Raw genomic sequence first — 23,901 nt, 5'->3', positions numbered from 1 at the left:
TGGGAAAAGGGACACACTAAGTATGATCCCCAATTAGAGGCAACGATATTCAGCTGCCTCCAATTGGGAACCATACTCACACACCAACATAGAAGTATAATAACTAGAAAAACCCCTTAGTCACGCTCTGACCTATTACACCATAGAGAAGCCCGAGGGCTCTCTATGGTCAGGGCGTGACATACAGACTATATTCAAATACAATGAAACACATCTTTTGTGAATGAGTGAATGTAGGCTAATTGTCTTTAGCAACTCAGCAAGGGTTCTAGGTTATGATCACAGACATAGCCACAGGAAGTAGGGGTGCTGATGGGTGCTGCAGCACCTCCTGATGAATCAGAATAAATAAACAAATTAAATAATAATAATAATATGTACTGAACAAACTATATCCAGGCTGTATCATATCCGGCCGTGATTGGGAGTCCCATAGGGGGCGGTGCACAATCGGCCCAGCGTCGTCCGGGTTTGGCCAGGGTAGGCCGTCATTGTAAATAAGAATTTGTTCTTAACTGACTTGCCTAGTTAAATAAAGGTTAAATAAATCAAAATAAATGCAACATATATAGTGTTGGTCCCATGTTTCATGAACTGAAATAAAAGATCCCAGAAATGTTCCAATAAGCACAAAAAAGTTACTTCTCTGAAATGTTGAACAAAACTGTTTACATCCCTGTTAGTGAGCATTTCTCCTTTGCCAAGATAATCCATCCACCTGACAGGTGTGGCATATCAAGAAGGTGATTAAACAGCATGATCAATACACAGGTGCACCTTGTGCTGGGGACAATAAAAGGCCACTCCAAAATGTGCAATTTTGTCACACAACACAATGCCACAGATGTCTCAAGTTTTGGGGGAGCATGCTATTGTCATGCTGACTGCAGGAATGTCCACCAGAGCTGTTTCCAGATAATTTAATTTCTCTACCACAATCTGCCTTCAACGTTGTTTTAGAGAATTTGGCAGTATGTCCAACCAGCCTCACAACTGCAGACCACATGTAACCAAGCCAATCCAGGACCTCCACATCCTGCTTCTTCACCTGCAGGATCGTCTGAGACCAGCCACCCAGACAGCTGATTTATTTCCAATGTTCCCACTAAGCTGCGCGAGAGTAGCCACAAGACTGCTGCTCAGCTCCCGTGACTGCCACACAGAAATATCAGTCCACAGAGAGAGAAGCATGAGATTGAACTTCACTCAACTTTCTAGAGCAGTGGTCACCAACCGGTCGATCGCGATCAACTTGTCGATCTCCAAGGCACTCCTAGCTGACCGCCCAATATTTCTGTAAAAAACCCAACGATAAAGCCTTGTGTTCCTATTTATTTTTATTTGTCTCAGATTGTTGGCGGTAGGTGCACCCGAATCAGCTGTCCTGCATGCTGGGTAGGCGAATTGTTGCCATTCAACGAACACAGAAAAGAGATGCTGTTTTTATCATTGAGTTCATTTTTAAGTTCTTACTCAGCACTGTCAACACTTTGTATTCAACACTTTTATAAGCCATAAAATGCGCATTCTTCCTACCCTAACAAAAAAAAAATGCAGTTTTGAAACTGCAGTAAAAGGGCATTACCTGCAGTCAACTGTGGTATTTAGGACACAGTAATTGCAGCATACTGCAGTTATACTGCACTCTAACTGCAGTTATACTGTAGTGTCCTGCAGTTATACAGTGCTCTGACTGCAATATTTTTTCATAAGGGTATATTCACTCAGCGCCACAACAAGCACTGCAGCAGTAATGAATGAGTAGGAAAGCGTATCTATAGGCTTGCGTTGTGGTTATTATTAGTGGCTTGGGTATTTTTGAATATCGAGGAATATTTCACCTTCTCTCTTCATAGGATGGAACTCGAGTTCGCCATCAGCTGGAAGATGGTGTCCCTTTTTGGTCAGTGTCAGCGGAGGAAAGGGATAGCGGAGGCGGACCCTCAGTCTGCTGCTCTCTCCGTCGGCTGAGACTGACTATCAGATGCAGATACGATCAGCCCAGTAAAATAAAAAGCAAATGATTTAAATGTATGCTCACTCAGCTGTGCTTCACAAGTAATATAACAACGGCTCTATTACCGGTGTGATCACATAGCCTAACTCAAATTTAGAAATATAATTTAAAAAAATGACCCAAACAACAATGTATTGGCAGGGCTATTCAAGAAAGCCAATATGCAGTGATAATATATTGGGCATATAACTTACTGCACAAACCTCATTGCTACAGTACTGTTTTTAATTGGTTAATGTTGCATAGGCTTCCATCTTTTAAGTCATGTTAAAAAATTAATCGGAGCGGTAGATCTCGGCTTGCATTTTGACTCAAAGTGATCTTGACTCAGTGAAGGTTGGTGACCACTGTTCTAGAGTTCTCCCTGTTAACACTATCAATGTTTCCCTTTACTGTGGCAATTGTGATCAAATCAACGCAATATTAGCCACTTTCAATGCAACATACCGAAACAAAACAAACTATGCAACAGATTTTGTTGTAGGCAGAATGCATCGGAGTAGGATTCTGTTGTATTGACATGCACTACTCAGCCCATACTGTAGTCTACACAGACCGTATTCTACACAAACTGGTGCAGCATAACAATTAGAGCTGCAGTAGGACTATACGCAAATAGACCATTGCCATATATGGTTCAGTGCCATTTACTTTGAACTGGACTGTGTTTCTAGCATTAGCGGTCATGAGTAGATGAGCTTGTTTTGAGATCAAAGCGAGAGTTGTATGTAGCCACATTTGCACATTTTGTTCACATCCTTTGCTAGTTAGTGTGTTATTAGCCCAGTTATAGATCATTTGTAGTCAGCAATAGAGGAGTGATTGCTTCCTACAAACACTTCTAGACATCTTAGAAAAGTGAGTTAGGTAAAGAGCTTTTATGTTTGTTTTAAAGGGGCAGTGGTGAATTTTGACACAGTCTTAAATAAGCTAATAGACAGAGGGTAGAATAATTTTTCTGATTCTCTGTAATAATGGTATGGGAATAATAATACATTTGATTTTGTAAAGATGTTTCTTGCATCAAACAACACAACATTTTCAGTCACATCCTTCTCTGAAGGACAGGTGGATAAACAGGTTAATGTCAAGCCCTGCATGTTAAATTTTTTTACGTCTCATAGAATGTAGGCCTACATTGAACACCACACATTGAATGCTACTGTAGACTGAATGATAGAACAGCTATTTCCATGTTAAAATGTTATGGGATGCATTTCCTCCACTGTTTTTGATGGTAAGCCACTTTGGTGGGCCTATATTATGATCAAATAGCCACAGTAGCCTGTGCTTCAAATGAGTGGTATTGTGCAGCTCTACAGTGGATGGTTAGGAAATATCCACTTGAATGCCCCTCCAACTGGTAATAACTATTTAAATCAGCCATGTATCTCCTTGTGACAAGAAGAATGGAAGCTTGTTGTGTGCAACAGGGAGGGTCAGTTGAATGCAAGATTCACAAATCATTTTAAATTGTTAAACATTTCTAGCCTGTCTATCTATTGGTAACAGGGTTGCCGTATTATGCTAGACCCGCTCAGTTTTTCACCACAAAACACCAGAAAATGGCCAAAAGAGTATAACCAGCTCACCTGCTTTTACACTATCATTTAAAAAGGAATAGTTCCTCCGTATTAAAACGAGAGTTCAGTTCACGTAACAGACAAAGGAATCACTTTTCACATAAAATACATAATAATCTTCAGAAATAACTTCATCAAAGCAACAAAATAACTAGGGCTTTACAGTGATGGGGAAAACTCAGTATTTTTGGGGTTACTGGGCTCAAATCTTTCTAGAAGTCACTGGGAGTGCATGGAGGGACATGAATTTTGACATATTTGTAGTAATTTAAATGCATTTAAATGCATGTTAGTGCCTTTGGTATGGTTTTGGTTTGTGTCAAGTACAATAAAAAATGCATTTTGACTGAATACATTGTAGAGGTGGCAGCCTATGAGTAACATGGCCTCTGGGCCAGCTGACTCCAACATGCTTCCTGTTGTGTTCACACATTAGCATAGACTGCATCGTCTCCACCAACACACTCGTATGGGTCGCCATCCTCTTCAGCCTACAGATAACCAGATCAGAGACACAGTATCATCATCAACACCACCACCTCTATTGTTTAATCCTTTGTATCTCCTCAGATCTCAGATCTCTACAGCAGCTGTAAATGTATGCAGTAGGACTACAGTATATACCTCCATGTTTCCATATAGGTGATCATTGGTGTAGTAGTTTGTGTGGATTCCACTGCTGGGGTCTTTCTGCTCTTTCCTGTGGATAGAGTTAGGACCACTCTCAGGTGCATTCCCGTCATTTGATAAGACACAACAAGAGTGAATGTAGGCTAATGGGCTTTAACAACTCAGCAGGATGTATACATTATGATCACAGAACAGCCTGTAGAAAAATACCTTGATGGTGAGGGATGTGAAAAAGCACCCTTGGCTGTATCCACGTCCTGCATACTGGTTACTGGCTGGTCACTACGACTCCTACTACTGTTGAGAAAAATAATGTGAAGTTATCAAAACAGAACAAACAAACACAAATATATATAACTCCTTCCAAAAAGAAATAAAATAGTAACTTACCCCTTCTTGTTCAATAGGCAAGCTGACATGGTAATTAGTATTACTACCACCACTAATGCAGCAATACCAATTAAAACGTACAGCATCAACATCTTATCTGTCCAAAAACAAATACATTTGTTTTATTAATGTACCAATAATATCCTTTATTATGTTAATACTGTATGTAATACTTCATTTATGATGCACTTCCCCCACAGTTTCCCTTACCATTTGTGGACACAGTGAAGGACAAGGTGGCATTGCCCTGTGTGTTGCTGGCATGGCAGTGGATGGTCTCGGAGAAGCCTAGTGCCCTCTGTAGGGTCACCATGGTAACTGACCCATGCCTCTCCACTCTGGTACTGGGTAGGGTGGGCAGGGGTCCAGCTGGAAGAGACCACTCCACGGTGCCGGGGGGCTCCGAATCCACAATGCACAGACAGGTTACCCTGGAGGTGTCTGAAGTGCAGGCGGAGCCCACTTTGATCTCAGGGGGGTCTGGGATGAGAATGATAAACAGTTTGGTTTTAACTGAACATGTAGTGCTTCATCCTGAAGAGTATTGTCTTAATATTATATACACAGAAAGGACATGCAACTTATTAACTCAAATCTCTAGCCACTTTAATAATTAAAAATTGGATGTAATAAATGTATCACTAGTCACTTTAAACAATGCCACTTTATATAATGTTTACATACCCTACATTACTCATCTCATTTGTATATACTGTACTCTATACCATCTACTGCATCTTGCCTATGCTGTTCGGCCATCGCTCATCCATATATTTCTATGTACATATTCTTATTCATTCCTTTACACTTGTGTGTAAAAGGTAGTTGTTGTGAAATTGTTAGATTACTTGTTAGATATCACTGCTTGGTCAGAACTAGAAGCACAAGCATTTCGCTACACTCGCATTAACATCTGCTAACCATGTGTATGTGACCAATAAAATTTGATTTGATTTGAATGGTGGCATCTACTTACACTCTACATTGAGCTTCAGTGAGCTGGAGTGGCCTTGTCCCTCTGTGTTGATGGCAGTGCAGTAGAGGGCTTCAGTGAGTCTGGTCACATTCTCCAGTGTGACGGTAGGTCCAGTGGTGGGCAGAGGTTCTCTGTTGTTGTGCCAACGGTAGCTGTGGGCAGCAGGGTTACTGTCACTGGAGCATCTCAGCTCTACAGAGTCTCCTTCCTTCACACTGGACACTCCTTCCACCTTCACATCCACTGGGGCATCTATGAATAACAACATTAGCAAGAATGATATTACTATGTAAAAACATCTTACGACAGATTCAGTGTATCAATCACATGCTAAATCTATTTCAAATTTACAAGGGAAGTATGCCCAATCCAGACTCTGGACAAAGTGCATGTTTCCTTTTCAAAGAAGTTACATTTAATTTCTTCTTTCAGTTTTGTCATATGCACAGAAGCATTCTGTTTTCACAGAAGTGAAAGTGTAAAGCTTCCAGTGTTATTAACACACAGGTGTGGTCCACTTACATTTGACATTGAGAGTTTTGGACATTTTCACTGTCTTCCCTCCCCTGTGTTCTGCTGTGCAGACCAGAGACTGGTTGTGATCAGTGATGCTGGGGGTAAAGGTCAGGGATGATGTCACTTTCCACTGGCCGTTGGTCAGCTGTTGTGATTGGACACTGGGTGTTCCGGAGTGGCTCCAGGTGAGGAGAGGGGAATCAGATGGGCAGGAGTGAAACACAGAGCAGGAGGCAGACAGCTCCACCCCCAACTTCACCTCCTCCCTCACTGACAGAGAGGGGGGGTCTGGAGAGCCTGAAATCAGCAAAGAGAAGAGAACAGTTATTGCAGTTCTCTTGAGGTGTGCCTCCACTACTTCTTGGTTCTGTCCTTTCAGTAATATAATTTTAAATCTACAATAAGCTATAGCTATCATTTGGGTAAATAATGGGATACTATAATACAACATTTGAAATTCTCCTTGTCAATTTTTCCCCTGGGAACTTACTGCTCACTGCAATGGAGACTGTGTCATGTATGTAGGAATACTTGTTTTGGTCTTTGATTTCAACCCTGAAATGAAAGGGTCCTTTGTCACTGTGATGGAGGGGGTCGATTCTGAGAGAGCAGTTCTTCTGCCGGAGATCTCCCACCAGCTCTGTACGACCCCTGTAGTCTTTGATGATGTTGGAGCTGTCTGGGTGGTATATAGTATCATGGGTGTCTTTGATCCAGATGCCAGTGAATTTGGAGGGCTTCTCCTCAGGTTCTGGGTAGTTGAATGAGCAGGGAATCACGATACATGAGCCCTGCATGCCGGATACTGAGCTGGGCACTTCAGCAGTCCATGACGAGGCATCAACTCCCATCACTCAAATAGCAGGGGGGAAATGTTAGTCAGAGGTGTTGGACACGTCAAGGAATGTGAGTATAATAAATATAATCACTGATCTTCCTTGGGCTGGTCACGGGTTGATTTGAACAAATCAAGAGGCAATTTTTTTTGTTCATTTTGTTCTATTAATATTTGAAAGGGGGAGGTGCATTACTAGCCCCTCAAGGTTAGTAATACCCATGCACCTTTCGCTACTCGCTACCTTTCGCTCGTCTTTTTAACTCCCATGCCATTGTTTTGTATTTTGTTGTGTGTAATTTAATAAATAAATACAATATTTTTTACTGTATACATCTACATTTGTATCCTACCTCCAAGCCAAATGAAATGAATAAGAAAAGGCCATGTTAATCTTTCAATCCGCATCCCCTCCTCTTTGTGCTGGACCTGAGGGAATAAGAATTATTTTATTATCACTAGAATGTTAGCATTTCCTATGACACGTTTAATGTCTAAAAGCCAAATCACTTACTTGCATAGTTGAATCTTTCTTTCTCATGTCAGATAACCACTCTCCTTCAGAGACATTGACATATAAAGGAAATATTACCATCCTGCTCACACTTCCCATTTCACATATAACGTGATTTCTTTATTTTTGCTATCAGTACTTCCCATATTTTGTCTCTGACTGATGGTGGGGTGATTTAACTATTCCGGTGAGGGTTAACCCACTAAAGTGTAATGTCTTTGAGAATATGTATTTTGACTATGTTTTCCACATTGCCAAACTCAAAGGTTTTCAGAAGCTAAGGGTGAAATCTCTTGAAATCAGTAAAGAATCTTGTAAGATTGTTACCGTACCATTCCGCCATGTTAACTTTAGTCAGGGCTATTACTCACACTCAGTTAGTAGCACTAAAACCACATGATTAACTCAAACATTTTATCATATGCATTGCAATTCAATTTCCTTCAAACAATGTACTTGTGATCAAGTATTTCACATCCTGTATCATGATCTGTGCTGTGACCATTATAGAAATGATGATAGTCACGTCTATTATAGGGATTGGATGAAGCTCAGTGTTAAATTCAAATCCCCCTATCACCATAACTAAGCCAATATTTAGTTATTTAATCTTTATGACACCAATATGACACCAACCTCTAAATTCGCAAATCAACTAGATTGGAGCTTCACAACACACCTGTCAACAACAAAAAGGGGTGAAGTATGAATTGGGCTGTTTGAGAAGGTTTGAATCCTAAGCAACCTGCCTAAACATAGTCTGAAGTACAATAGACCCTTTTTGAGTACATGACACAGTGACGTCACACACATTCAACATAGCCTAGATTTATGTTTTTATTACTTCTAAACAAAAACCTTTTTGGGGTTCTCATACACTTACAATTATGTTTTGATTCTTACTTGAACATTCGTTGTGATCTTTGTACAATAACTCACTTGGATGCAGCAGTTGTTAGTTAGAATACTAACACTAATTGATATAGTCTGGAGCAAAAGTTAGCCAAAGAGTAATTTTACTGGTTGAAGTGTTTTTTAAGTATAATGCAGTTGATTTGCGATGATGACAAAACATTATATTAAGCAAGATATTCATACGAGCCTTAAAATCCAATTATAATCCAAAAGTAGTGTGAAATGTACTCATAAGCAACATGTAAATAGAGGCTTTTTTTTGCTGCCGTTCTATAAGATCTCCCCTTTGTTCTGCCATCAACTTGCGCGCATCGCCCTCATGCGACAATGTTTGTAAACACAGAAAGGGGTCTTTACCCAACATACACTACATGACCAAAAGTACGTGGACACCTGCTCGTTGAACATCTGATTCCAAAATCACAGGCATTAACTTGGAGTTGGTCCCCCCTTTGCTGCTATAATAGCCTCCACTCTACTGGGAAGGCTTTCCACTAGATGTTGAAACATTGCTGAGAGGACTTGCTTCCATTCAGCCACAAGAGCATTAGTCAGGTCGAGCACTGATGTTGGGCAATTAGGCCTGGCTCGCAGTCGGTATTCCAATTCATCCCAAAGGTGTTCGATGGGGTTGAGGTCAGGGCTCTGTGCAGGCCAGTCAAGTTCTTCCACATCAATCTCGACAAACCATTTCTGTATTGACCTCGCTTTGTTTACGTGGGCATTGTCATGCTGAAACAGGAACGGGCCTTCCCCAAAGTGTTGCCATAAAATTTGAAGCACAGAATCGTCTAGAATGTAATTATGCTGTAGCGTTACAATTTCCCTTCACTGGGCCTAGCCTGAACCATGAAAAACAGCCCCTCCTCCAACAAACTTAACAGTTGGCAGTATGCATTGGGGCAGGTAGCATTCTCCTGGCATCTGCCAAACCCAGATTTGTCCGTCAGACTGCTAGATGGTGAAGAGTGATTCGTCACTCCAGAGAATGCGTTTCCACTGCTCCAGAGTCCAATGGCAGTGAACTTTACACCGCTCCAGCCGACAATTGGCAGTGTGCATTGTGATCTTAGGCTTGTGTGCAGCTGCTCGGCCATGGAAACCAATTTCATGAAGCTCCCGACGAACAGTTATTGTGCTGACGTTGCTTCCAGAGACAGTTTGAAACTCGGTTGTGAGTGTTGCAACCGAGGACAGACAATTTTTATGCACTTCAGCACTCGGCGGTCCCGTTCTGTGAGCTTGTGTGTTCTAACACTTTGCGTCTGAGCCGTTGTTGCTCCTAGACATTTCCACTTCACAATAACAGGACTTAAAGTTGACCAGGGCAAATCTAACAGGGCAGACGGTGCAATGCTGAAAGTCACTGAGCTCTAAACTAATGCCATTCTACTGCCAGTGTTTGTCTATGGAGATTGCATGGCTGTGTGGTAAATATTATACACCTGTCAGCAACGTGTGTTGCCGAAATAGCCGAATCCACTAATTTGAACGGGTGTCCACATACTTTTGTATATATAGTGTAGCTACTGTAGTAGGTCAAAGCTGTGTGCTGTAAAACTTTGGTAGAGTATGGGTGGCATTTATTTTTCGGCTTCAGACCAATGCCTATTCTCACCTAAAGCATATATTTTAGTTTTTTAATAGAATTAGGAATTAGAATACTAGAATGTACATGAAAGGTCTTATGACAGTATCAAAGGTCAACCATTTTGGTCAGGGACTTGGTCAACCATAGTCAGGCAGTGTGTTCTTATAAGGTATTGTGTAAAACAATCAACTTTAAGATGATATGCACAGTATGTTTATAGGATAGCTAGCCAGCCAATTTAATAAAGATATTGTCTGAATGATAATTTCACCAATGAGCCAATGATTGACAAGGAACAAGGAACGAACCCCAACATTTGGCGAGCTTGCCAGGAGTGAGTGTCCACCCCGGTTGGAGGAGATTCCACACGATGGTGCCAGAGCTCCAAATTAAACAAGGTAAGCAGACACCTGTTTAATCTAAGTCTGTAATTAATTGGCATTCACTGGTGTGGTTTCCCTCTAACAAGTAAGTGGCACCTCACTCACTCTAAAATATATACATACACTTTGAATAGGACATAGTCGAATTCTAGATTGGAGAAATTACATAACGGGCTATTGGTGAAATGCATGATGTCAATATATGATGGATGAAATGAATGATTGATGATTTTTATTTTTATTTCGGGTAGTAAGGCGGGCAACCATTACTGAATACTAGTTATTTTGGTTTTGGAGAGGTGGTTTTGTAATAATCATCTCTTCTATTTTATTTCGGGTTGTAATGCGGGAGACCATTACTGAATACTAGTTATTTTATTTTGGAGAGGTGGTTCAGAGATAATAATCATCTATTTTTTATTTTGTAGAGGTAATTCAGCAACAATTACCCAATACTAGTTATTTTGGTTTTGAAGAGGTGGTTCAGCGTTAATCATCTAATTTTATTTTGTGTTGTAATGCGTGCGACCATTAGTGAATACTATTTATTTTTTACTTGTAGAGGTAATTCAGCGATAATTACCTAGGCCACCTTGACCTATGGGAGGGTGGTTCATTTTTATTTTGAAGATGTACCCAGTGAATGAGTTGAGTTGTTTATGAATTGTCAACCTCTCCCTATGAGAGGTGGGTGTGAAGTCAGGTGCAGGAGAGTAATAATATAGAGAAGGCGTTTATTAAAGAGTCCATCCATAGAACAGGCACAGGACCACAACAGCAGCCTACTAAATAATCCGGAACACAGTCCAGAAAATACACCTGTCTAACAGAAAAAAATAAAACGCAACCCAAACCAACAACAGGTACACAAACAATCCCGCACAAAACCAAACTGGTAGGGCGAGATTAAATACCACACTAATTAAAGGTCCCCAAAGCACACATATCCCTGGGTCGCTCCTCTTTTCAGTTTGCTGCAGCAAGCAACTGAAACTATCAGGGCACAAGGCGAGACCCAGATGCAGACACAGGAGGCAGATGGTTGGAGTCTTAGATGTTTATTGATCCAAATAGGGGTAGGCAAGAGAATGGTCGTGGACAGACAAAAGGTCAAAACCAGTTCAGAGTCCAGGAGGTACAGAGTGGCAGGCAGGCTCTAGATCAAGGCAGGCAGAATGGTCAGGCAGGTCGGTACAGAGTCCAGAAAGAGGCAAGGGCCAAAACCGGAAGGACTAGCAAAAAGAGAATAAAAAAGGCAGGCACACGGGAAAAACACGATGGTTGAATTGGACATACAAGATGAACTGGCACAGAGAGACAGGAAACACAGGAATAAATACACTGGGGAAAACAAGTGACACCTGGAGGGGTGGAGACAATCAAAAGCCGACCGCATTCTCTCCAAAGAGAATTCTCTTTGATCATAGTCACAGCCGTGTATACCCCCCCCCTTATGTGAACCACCACATTTAATCATGGCAAGGTGACTGGAAACATGACCGAATACAAACAGTGTAGTTATTCCCTCCGCAAGGCAATCAAGCAAGCAAAGCGTCAGTATAGAGACAAAGTAGAGTCGCAATTCAACAGCTCAAACACGAGACGTATGTGGCAGGGTCTACAGACAATCACGGACTACAAAAAGAAAATCAGCCCGTCGCGGACATCGACGTCTTACTCCCAGACAAATTAAACAACTTCTTTGCGCGCTTTGAGGACAATACAGTGTCAATGACACGGCCCGCTACCAAAGACTGCTTTCACTTCAGCAGTAATAAATTCATGAACTTCTTTGAGGAAAAGATCATGATCATTAGAAAGCAAATTACGGACTCCTCTTTAAATCTGCGTATTCCTCCAAAGCTCCGTTGTCCTGAGTCTGCACAACTCTGCCAGGACCTAGGATCAAGGGAGACACTAAAGTGTTTTAGTACTATATCTCTTGACAAAATGATGAAAATAATCATGGCCTCTAAACCTTCAAGCTGCATACAGCACCCTATTCCAACTAAACTACTGAAAGAGCTGCTTCCTGTGCTTGGCCCTCCTATGTTGAACATAATAAACGGCTCTCTATCCACTGGATGTGTACCAAACTCACTAAAAGTGGCAGTAATAAAGCCCCTCTTGAAAAAGCCAAACCTTGACCCAGAAAATATAAAAAACTATCGGCCTATATTGAATCTTCCATTCCTCTCAAATTTTTTTGAAAAAGCTGTTGCACAGCAACTCACTGCCTTCCTGAAGACAAACAATCTATATGAAACGCTTCAGTCTGGTTTTAGACCCCATCATAGCACTGGGACTGCACTTGTGAAGGTGGTAAATGACCTTTTAATGATGTCAGACCGAGGCTCTGCATCTGTCCTCGTGCTCCTAGATCTTAGTGCTGCTTTTGATATCATCGATCACCACATTCTTTTGGAGAGATTGGAAACCCAAATTGGTCTACACGGACAAGTTCTTGCCTGGTTTAGATCTTATCTGTCGGAAAGATATCAGTTTGTCTCTGTGAATGGTTTGTCCTCTGACAAATCAACTGTAAATTTCGGTGTTCCTCAAGGTTCCGTTTTAGGACCACTATTGTTTTCACTATATATTTTACCTCTTGGGGATGTCATTCGAAAACATAATGTTAAATTTCACTGCTATGCGGATGACACACAGCTGTACATTTCAATGAAACATGGTGAAGCCCCAAAATTGCCCTCGCTAGAAGCCTGTGTTTCAGACATAAGGAAGTGGATGGCTGCAAACTTTCTACTTTTAAACTCGGACAAAACAGAGATGCTTGTTCTAGGTCCCAAGAAACAAAGAGATCTTCTGTTAAATCTGACAATTAATCTTGTTGGTAGTACAGTCATCTCAAATAAAACTGTGAAGGACCTCGGCATTACTCTGGACCCTGATCTCTCTTTTGAAGAACATATCAAGAATGTTTCAAGGGCAGCTTTTTTCCATCAACGTAACATTGCAAAAATCTGAAACTTTCTGTCCACAAATGATGCACAAAAATTAATCCATGCTTTTGTTACTTCTAGGTTGGACTACTGCAATGCTCTACTTTCCGGCTACCCGGATAAAGCACTAAATAAACTTCAGTTAGTGCTAAATACGGCTGCTAGAATCCTGACTAGAAACCAAAAATGTGATCATATTACTCCAGTGTTAGCCTCCCTACACGGGCTTCCTGTTAAGGCAAGGGCTGATTTCAAGGTTTTACTGCTAACCTACAAAGCATTACATGGGCTTGCTCCTACCTATCTTTCCGATTTGGTCCTGCCGTACATACCTACAAGTACGCTACGGTCACAAGACGCAGGTCTCCTAATTGTCCCTAGAATTTCTAAGCAAACAGCTGGAGGCAGGGCTTTCTCCTATAGAGCTCCATTTTTATGGAATAGTCTGCCTACCCATGTGAGAGATGCAGACTCGGTTTCAACCTTTAAGTCTTTACTGAAGACTCATCTCTTCAGTGGGTCCTATGATTGAGTGTAGTCTAGCCCAGGAGTGTGAAGGTGAACGGAAAGGCTCTGTAGCAACGAACCACCCTTGCTGTCTCAGCCTGGCCGGTTCCCCTCTCTCTACTGGGATTCTCTGCCTCTAACCCTATTACAGGGGCTGAGTCACTGGCTTATTGGTGTTCTTCCATGCCGTCCCTAGGAGGGGTGTGTCACTTGAGTGGGTTGAGTCACTGACGTGGTCTTCCTGTCTCAGTTGCCCCCCCCCCCATGGGTTGTGCCGTGGCGGAGATCTTTGTGGGCTATACTCGGCCTTGTCTGTAAGGTAAGTTGGTGTTTGAAGGTATCCCTCTAGTGGTGTGGGGGCTGTGCTTTGGCAAAGTGGGTGGGGTTATATCCTTCCTGTTTGGCCCTGTCCGGGGGTATCGTCGGATGGGGCCACAGTGTCTCCTGACCCCTCCTGTCTCAGCCTCCAGTATTTATGCTGCAGTAATTTATGTGTCGGGGGCTAGGGTCAGTCTGTTATATCTGGAGTATTTCTCCTGTCTTATCCGGTGTCTTGTGTGAATTTAAGTATGCTCTCTCTAATTCTCTCTTTCTCTCTTTCTTTCTCTCTCTCTCTCGGAGGACCTGAGCCCTAGGACCATGCCTCAGGACTACCTGACATGATGACTCCTTGCTGTCCCCAGTCCACCTGGTCGTGCTGCTGCTCCACTTCCAACTGTTCTGCTTGCGGCTATGGAACCCTGACCTGTTCACCGGACGTGCTACCTGTCCCAGACCTGCTGGTTTCAACTCTCTAGAGACAGCAGGAGCGGTAGAGATACTCTCAATGATCGGCTATGAAAAGCCAACTGACATTTACTCTTGAGGTGCTGACTTGGTGCACCCTCGACAACTGTGATTATTATTATTTGACAATGCTGGTCATTTATGAACATTTGAACATCTTGGCCATGTTCTGTTATAATCTCCACTTGGCACAGCCAGAAGAGGACTGGCCACCCCTCATAGCCAGGTTCCTCTCTAGGCTTCTTCCTCGATTTTGGCCTTACTAGGGAGTACTTCCTAGCCACCGTGCTTCTACACCTGCATTGCTTGCTGTTTGGGGTTTTAGGCTGGGTTTCTGTACAGCACTTTGAGATATCAGCTGATGTAAGAGGGCTATATAAATACATTTGATTTGATTTGATTTGACTGTGGGCTCTCCTTCTCTGTGGCTGACATGAGTAAAACATTTAAACGTGTTTACCCTCACCATGCTGCCAGCCCAGACGGCATCCCTAGCCATGTCATCAGAGCATGCACAGACCAGCTGACTGCTGTGTTTATGGACATAATCAATCCCTATCCCAGTCTGCTGTTCCCACATGTTTCAAGATGGCCACCATTGTTCCTGTTCCAAAGAAAGCTAAGGTAACTGAACTAAATGGCTATCGCCCCGTAGCACTCACTTCTGTCACCTCATAGATGACGAAAATAATGAAACACAATTCTAGCCCGGTTATGGATTGTAACAATACAATTAAAAAAAAGAAGTATTTTGTATATATCTTCACATATAACTAATTGGAACACAAAAAATAAGTAAACAGAAGGCGCAGTATGTGTGGATGGTGGGTGTGTGTTTATCTTTTTATTTTATTTGTTATCCTGTTTAGGGTAGGGGGCAGTATTTTCACGGCCGGATAAAAAACGTACCCGATTTAATCTGGTTATTACTCCTGCCCAGAAACTAGAATATGCATATAATTATTTGATTTGGATAGAAAACACCCTAAAGTTTCTAAAACTGTTTGAATGGTGTCTGTGAGTATAACAGAACGCATATGGCAGGCCAAAACCTAAGATTCTATATGGGAAGTGCCCTGTCTGACCATTTCTTGGCATTCTGTAGCCTCTTTATCGAAAATAGAGGATCTCTGCTGTAACGTGACATTTTCTAAGCCTCCCATAGGTTCTCAGAAGGCGCCAGAATGGGGAATGATAACTCTGCAGTCCCTGGGCGAAAAACAGTAGGGCTTTTGGAAAGTGGTCGTTCTGAGAACAATGACACTGTCACGCGTGTGCATGTGAAGACTCCATGTTCTATTTTCAGTGTTTGAACAAAAACAAGGTCTCCCGGTTGGAATATTATCGCTATTTTACGAGAAAAATCGAATAAAAATTGATTTTAAACAGCGTTTGACATGCTTCGAAGTACGGTAATGGAATATTTTGACATTCTTTGTCACGATACATGCCGGCGCGTCACCCTTCGGATAGTGTCTGGAACGCAAGAACAAAACGCAGCTATTTGGATATAACTATGGATTATTTGGAACCAAAACAACATTGGGTGTAAAGTAGAAGTCCTGGGAGTGCATTCTGACGAAGAACAGCAAAGGTAATCCAATTTTTCTTATAGTAAATCTGAGTTTGGTGAGTGTCAAACTTGGTGGGTGTCAAAATAGCTAGCCATGATGGCCGGGCTATCTACTCAGAATATTGCAAAATGTGCTTTCACCGAAAAGCTATTTTAAAATCGGACACCGCGATTGCATAAAGGAGTTCTGTATCTATAATTCTTAAAATAATTGTTATGTTTTTTTGTGAACGTTTATCGTGAGTAATTTAGTAAATTCACCGGAAGTTTTCGGTGGGTATGCTAGTTCTGAACGTCACATGCTAATGTAAAAAGCTGGTTTTTGATATAAATATGAACTTGATTGAACAAAACATGCATGTATTGTATAACATAATGTCCTAGGAGTGTCATCTGATGAAGATCATCAAAGGTTAGTGCTGCATTTAGCTGTGGTTTTGGTTTTTGTGACATTATATGCTAGCTTGAAAAATGGGTGTGTGATTATTTCTGGCTGGGTACTCTCCTGACATAATCTAATGCTTTGCTTTCGTTGTAAAGCCTTTTTGAAATCGGACAATGTGGTTAGATAAAGGAGAGTCTTGTCTTTAAAATGGTGTAAAATAGTCATATGTTTGAAAAATGGAAGTTTTTGCATTTTTGAGGTGTTTGTAATTCGCGCCACGCTCTATCATTGGATATTGGTGAGGCGTTCCGCTAGCGGAACATCTAGATGTAAGAGGTTATGATTGGGAAAGTTGAGTGAGTGAGTAATGAAATGGTTGCATATTCCAGAACCAATTTATTGCTGTGAGCCAGGGTATGAGAGGGCTTTCAATTTTGTTCAGATGATGGATATACTTTTATAATGAATTATACGTCTTATTTATTTATTTATTTATTTATTGTCCTATCATGGTGGAACAGTTTTAAAATAAATTATACATTTAATTTATTTATTGTCCTATCATGGGGATCTAAATGTTTTAAATAAATTATATCTATTTATTTATGATCCTAATTTAATGGTACAGTCAACAACCCTATACCCTAGACACCCACCTGAATGACCCAGATACTAAGGAGAAGTCCCTAACTGTTTTATGTGCCTGCTGTAAGCGGTCTCTATGCAGCCAAAATGTGGTCAGAGACCAAGAGCCGCACTGCCCCCTCAAGATTCTGAGCCCGCTTGGCAGGGTTGGTCCTGCAAAGCCAAAGCCCCCTAAAGGGAGAGCATACTACACAAGGAAATTCTCAAAAGCTGCTAATGAGAACCTTGACGACCTTGTACCTAGCCGGTGGGGATTCCGGTGGGGTGCCCCCACCCAGGCAGTGGCAGTGCTGACAACACTAGCTGCAGTAACCCATGGGGAGGGGGTCACACTCGGACATTCAGAGAGGGGGTATATTATTGTAACCCTGGTGGCACAAAATCAAAGTCTGACTGCATGGAGATGCTTGGGAATATGGTCAATACAGGTGACCGTATTGTGGGTGTTTCAGGGAAAAGGTGTAAATTTGACCTCCATTTAGGATGCGACAATGGTTAATAAAATCTCTCAATTTCTGCCCATTTTTTTGCACGGTCTTGCAGGCCTTCTAATGCAGCTGCAACTGTAAATGCATTTGTAAATCAAGACCTTTCTTGAGTTGGGCTCTGGGATGGTGCAACTGTTGAGAATGTGAGCTTATGGTTGTGTGGGGGAAAAGGGTTGAGTGTGTGTGGGTGTATATGTGTATCCCACAACTGTTGCGAAGGAGTAAAAGATGTTAGGGACGATAGAGGATGATCCACAGCTATATATAATACAAATCGAGGTGAGGGCGATGGAAATGCATTTGGCAATTGATTTACTTCAATTCGGTAAATGGCACTGTGTGCTCTTTTCGAAGGATGGATCCCAGTCTGTTCAGGGCTATGTGATACGGGGGATCGGGGGTGGTCTACCGGGCATTGGGATGACAACCCAACTAGGGATGAGGAAGGCTTTTAGCGGGTGGAATAGTAGGGACCAATTGGAGGTTTACTTAGTAGCAATGCAAATATCATGGTACAGCTATATAGACACTCAATCATCATGTTACTTTTTAATGGTACGTTTACAAACATATATTTTCATAAATAGAATTTAAAGTTGTGTCTCATTGTGGTAAGTGGTGAAATAAGTATAGCCAGTTACAAATGTAATGGCCTAGCAGATAATAAGAAAAGACAAATCAGTATTTACCTGGTTAAAAGAGAAGGAATATAATATCTATTGTTTACAGGAAACCCATTAAACAATTTTAGATGAAGTTTTGTGGAAAAAGAACTGGGGGGGGGGGGTGAAATATATTTCTCCCATGGGCAAAGAAATTCAAAAGGGGTGATGGTTTTAATTAACAGAAATTTTTATCCAAATGTGCAAATTGTCCAAACAGATTTTCAAGATAGATGGATTATTTTAAATATGTTATTGGACAATAAACAGATATGGCTTATTAACCTATACCTTCTGAATAATGATGATCCAAGCTTCTTTGAAAATATATATAAGAATTTATCAACCCTACAAGCAACACTATTATTATGGTGGGAGATTTTAATACGGTCTTAAATACCTCTATGGACCGGAAAGGAAATCACACTACAAACTATCACCCACAGGCACTTATGGAAATCATGAATATCATGGATATATTGGAATTAGTGGATATATGGAGACTTAAATACCCTGACCTAGTGAGATATACATGGCGGAGGCTTAATCAAGCTAGACGTCTTGATTACTTTCTTATGCCATTCTCTCTGGCACCAAAAGTTAAAAAAGTGTAAAGGAACACTTTTAAGTGTGCCTTTAGAGGCCATGCAATTCAGTACTCATCTATAAAACAAAAGCAATTTAGATCAAAAGAGTCCATATTAACAAAAGAAATTGAAGGACTAACAGTACAGTTAGATAGCAATAAAAACGGTACCATAGAGGCACAGAATAAGTTAGAGGAAAAACAAAAATAAATGGAGGAACTTATTCAAGAAAGATCCAGTGTAATATATAAAAATAAAGCGAACTGGATGGAATATGGGGAAAAATGCACCAAATTCTTTTTCAATCTTCAATATAGAAATGCTACCAAAAATATGGATTAAAACTTGTTAGAAATGATGGAGTCACACATGATTCACCAAATTATATTTTGAAATGGGAAGTAAAGTACTTTAAGAATATGTTTTCGTTTCAGGCTCCTCCATCTCCACTAACTGGAACTAATTGTATGTTTTTTTCCCTAATAATAATGTAAAATTAACATCTGTAGAGAAAGACTCATGTGAAGGCCAAATTACAGAGGAGGAACTGCTTGATGCAATTGGGCCTTTAAGGATGGGAAAACTCCAGGGCTGGATAGCATACCAGTGGAATATTTCAATTTTGGGGAATCTCTTATAAAATGGGTTAAAGTTATGTATAGTAACCCTAGGTGTAAAATAGTAAATAATGGCTACATCTCAGAAAGTTTTAAACTATCTAGAGGAGTAAAACAAGATTTCCACTATCGGCATATTTATTTATTATTGCCATTGAAATGTTAGCTGGTAAGATTAGATCAAACAATAATATTAAGGGATTAGAAATCCGTGGCTTTAAAACAAAGGTGTCATTGTACGCCAATGATTCATGTTTTCTTTTAAAACCACAATTAGAGTCTCTCCACGGCCTCATAGAGGATCTAGATACTTTTTCTATCCTCTCTGGATTAAAACCAAATTATGATATTACGTATTGGATCACTAAAAAAAGCAAATTTTACATTACCATGTAGTTTACCAATTAAATGGTCGGACGGAGATGTGGACATACTCGGTATACAAATCCCAAAAGAAAGAAAGGATCTCACTCCAATAATTTTTTTTTTAGAAAGTTAGCAAAAATAGATAAGATCTTGCTACCCTGGAAAGGAAAATACCTGTCTATTTGTGGAAAAATCACCCTGATAAACTCTTTAATCATATCACAGTTTACCTATTTGCTTATGGTTTTGCCTACACCTAGTGACCTGCTTTTTAAATTATATGAACAAAAAATATTCCATTTTATTTGGAACGGCAAGCCAGATAAAATTAAAAGGGCCTATTTATATAACGAATATGAATTCGGAGGGCAGAAATGATTAAATATTAAAGCATTAGACCCCTCACTAAAGGCATCAGTCATACCAAAGTTATACTTAAATCCAAACTGGTTTTCTAGTAAATTGGTACGAATGTCTCATCCTATGTTCAAGAAGGGCCTTTTTCCCTTTATTCAGATTACACCTGCCCACTTTCGGTTGTTTGAAAAGGAAATAATCTCCAAAATATCTTTATTTTTTAAACAAGCCTTAGAAAGTTGGTTGCAATTTCAGTTTAATCCACCTGAAAAGACAGAACAAATAATACAACAAATATTGTGGTTAAATTCAAATATAGTAATTGATTAAAAAAACTGTATTTTTTGAAGAAATGTTTAAAAAATGTATAATTTTAGTGAATGATATTATAAATAGGACTGGTGGAGTGATGTCACACATGCAGCTACACAGACATATGGAAATGTCTGCTCTACCCAAAATTACAACCAATTAACCTGTTATGGCTAGGAGGCAGTATTTTCACGGCCGGATAAAAAACGTACCCGATTTAATCTGATTATTACTCCTGCCCAGAAACTAGAATATGCATATAATTATTAGCTTTGGATAGAAAACACTCCAAAGTTTCTAAAACTGATTGAATGGTGTCTGTGAGTATAACAGAACTCATTTGGCAGGCCAAAACCTGAGAAGATTCCATGCAGGAAGTGCCCTGTCTGACAATTTCTTGGCCTTCTTGATTATCTCTATCCATTACAGGGGATCTCTGCTGTTACGTGACACTTCCTACGGCTCCCATGGGCTCTCAGAAGGCGGCAAAAAGCTGAATCGTGGCTTTGCAGGCTCTGGCTGAAAAAAAGTAGCGCGTTTGGATAGTGGCTGGTCACAGTACTGTCGACCCCATGCTTTATTTTCTTTCGTCTGTTTACCTAAACGCAGATTCCCGGTCGGAATATTATCGCTTTTTTACGAGAAAAATGGCATAAAAATTGATTTTAAACAGCGGTTGACATGCTTCGAAGTACGGTAATGGAATATTTAGAAATCTTTTGTCACGAAATGCGCCATGCTCGTGACCCTTATTTACACTTCGGATAGTGTCTTGAACGCACGAACAAAACGCCGCTATTTGGATATAACTATGGATTATTTGGGACCAAACCAACATTTGTTATTGAAGTAGAAGTCCTGGGAGTGCATTCTGACGAAGAACAGCAAAGGTAATAACATTTTTCAAATAGTAAATCTGACTTAGGTGAGTGCTAAACTTGCTGGGTGTCTAAATAGCTAGCCCTGTGATGCCGGGCTATCTACTGAGAATATTGCAAAATGTGCTTTCACCGAAAAGCTATTTTAAAATCGGACATATCGAGTGCATAGAGGAGTTCTGTATCTATAATTCTTAAAATAATTGTTATGCTTTTTGTGACGTTTATCGTTTGTGACATTATATGCCTGCTTGAAAAATGGGTGTGTGATTATTTCTGGCTGGGTACTCTGCTGACATAATCTAATGTTTTGCTTTCGTTGTAAAGCCTTTTTGAAATCGGACAGTGTGGTTAGATTAACGAGAGTCTTGTCTTTAAAATGGTGTAAAATAGTCATATGTTTGAAAAATTGAAGTTTTTGCATTTTTGAGGTATTTGAATATCGCGCCACGGGATTACACTGGCTGTTGAAAGCGTCCCACCTAGCCCATAGAGGTTAAGCCAGTACATGTCCAGGCCCATCTGAAGTTTGCTAGAGAGCATTTGGATGATCCAGAAGAGGATTGGGAGAATGTCATATGGTCAGATGAAACCAAAATATAACTTTTTGGTAAAAACTCAACTCGTCGTGTTTGGAGGACAAAGAATGCTGAGTTGCATCCAAAGAACACCATATCTACTGTGAAGCATGGGGGTGGAAACATCATGCTTTGGGGCTGTTTTTCTGCAAAGGGACCAGGACGACTGATTCGTGTAAAGGAAAGAATGAATGTGGCCATGTATCGTCAGATTTTGAGTGAAAACCTCCTTCCATCAGCAAGGGCATTGAAGATGAAACGTGGCTGGGTCTTTCAGCATGACAATGATCCCAAACACACCGCCCGGGCAACGAAGGAGTGGCTTCGTAAGAAGCATTTCAAGGTCCTGGAGTGGCCTAGCCAGTCTCCAGATCTCAACCCCATAGAAAATCTTTGGAGGGAGTTGAAAGTCCGTGTTGCCCAGCGACAGCCCCAAAACATCACTGCTCTAGAGGAGATCTGCATGGAGGAATGAGCCAAAATACCAGCAACAGTGTGTGAAAACCTTGTGAAGACTTACAGAAAACGTTTGACCTGTGTCATTGCCAACAAAGGGTATATAACAAACTATTGAGATAAACTTTTGTTATTGACCAAATACTTATTTTCCACCATATTTTGCAAATAAATTCTTTCTCATTTTGTCTGTCATAGTTGAAGTGTACCTATGATGAAAATTACAGGCTTCTCTCATCTTTTTAAGTGGAAGAACTTGCACAATTGGTGGCTGACTAAATACTTTTTTGCCCCACTGTATGCATGCGTGTATGGATATATATATTAACCCCCAAAAAATATGGGGGATTGGAAATGATGCAGACAATTACATTGATGGAAGCAATATTTTTTCCGCAATATTAGGCTGATCCACCCCTAGGATAAAAATTTAAAATAAGACTGTGAGCTCTCCTTCTCTGTGGCTGACATGAGTAAAACCTTTAAACGTGTTAACCCTCACAATGCTGTCAGCCCAGACGGCATCCCTAGCCACATCCTCAGAGCATGCGCAGACCAGCTGACTGGTGTGTTTATGGGCATAATCAATCCCCATCCCAGTCTGCTGTTCCCACATGTTTCAAGATGGTCACCATTGTTCCTGTTCCCAAGAAAGCTAAGGTAACTGAACTAAATCGCTATCGCCCCGTAGCACTCACTTCTGTCATCCCCTCTTCAACCTCAGGAGGCTGAGGAAATATCGCTTGTGACCTAAAACCCTCACAATCTTTCACAGATGCACACCGCCTGCTTTCACCGCCTGCTATGGCAACTGCACCGCCCTCAACCGCAAGGCTCTCCAGAGAGTAGTGCGGTCTGCACAAAGCATCATCGGGGGCCAACTACCTGCCCTCCAGGACACCTACAGCACCCGATGTCACAGGAAGGCCAAAAATATCATCAAGGACAACAACCACCCGAGCCACTACCTGTTCACCCCGCTATCATCCAGAAGGCGAGGTCAGTACAGGTTCATCAAAACTGGGACCGAGAGACTGAAAAACAGCTTCTATCTCAAGGCCATCAAACTGTTAAAGAGCCATCACTAACACAGAGAGGCTGCTGCCAACATAAAGTCTCAAATCATTGGCCACTTGAATATGTTCTCTCATGTCACCCCGCTCCTCCGCACACTCCACTGGCTTCCAGTTGAAGCTCGCATCTGCTACAAGACCATGGTGCTTGCCTACGGAGCTGTGAGTGGAACGGCACCTCCGTAACTTCAGGCTCTGATCAGTCCCCACACCCAAAGAAGGGCACTGCGTTCATCCACCTCTGGCCTGCTCGCCTCCCTACCTCTGCGGAAGCACAGTTCCCGCTCAGCCCAGTCAAAACTGTTCGCTGCTCTGGCACCC

The 23,901-nt window shown here is 41.1% G+C and overlaps 1 protein-coding gene across 1 annotated transcript; it reads right to left on the bottom strand.

Moving 5' to 3' along the window:
- Window positions 1-975: 975 nt before the first annotated feature.
- LOC106578340 (B-cell receptor CD22) lies at window positions 976-7,589 on the bottom strand. The gene is made up of 10 exons (XM_014157038.2): window positions 7,462-7,589; window positions 7,301-7,376; window positions 6,603-6,965; window positions 6,119-6,409; window positions 5,597-5,848; window positions 4,831-5,100; window positions 4,621-4,717; window positions 4,441-4,527; window positions 4,225-4,300; window positions 976-4,091 (listed from the first exon to the last, which is right to left on the bottom strand). Exons 1-10 carry the CDS (start codon window positions 7,558-7,560, stop codon window positions 4,026-4,028), a joined length of 1,677 nt encoding a protein of 558 aa, XP_014012513.2. The 5' UTR covers window positions 7,561-7,589; the 3' UTR covers window positions 976-4,025.
- Window positions 7,590-23,901: the final 16,312 nt, after the last annotated feature.

The sequence above is a fragment of the Salmo salar genome, chromosome ssa02 (assembly GCF_905237065.1).
Source record: "Salmo salar chromosome ssa02, Ssal_v3.1, whole genome shotgun sequence".
In the NCBI taxonomy this organism is placed as follows: domain Eukaryota; kingdom Metazoa; phylum Chordata; class Actinopteri; order Salmoniformes; family Salmonidae; genus Salmo; species Salmo salar.
This window is presented reverse-complemented; position numbering and strand designations above follow the sequence as displayed.

Coding starts and splice junctions, on each gene's coding strand:
- LOC106578340 (XM_014157038.2), bottom strand. CDS start 7,560: ATGGGAAGTGTGAGCAGGATGGTAATATTTCCTTTATATGTCAATGTC. Junction 5,101..5,596: donor ACTGAAGCTCAATGTAGAGT/GTAAGTAGATGC, acceptor TTCTCATCCCAG/ACCCCCCTGAGATCAAAGTG. Junction 4,092..4,224: donor ACCTATATGGAAACATGGAG/GTATATACTGTA, acceptor GGTTATCTGTAG/GCTGAAGAGGATGGCGACCC.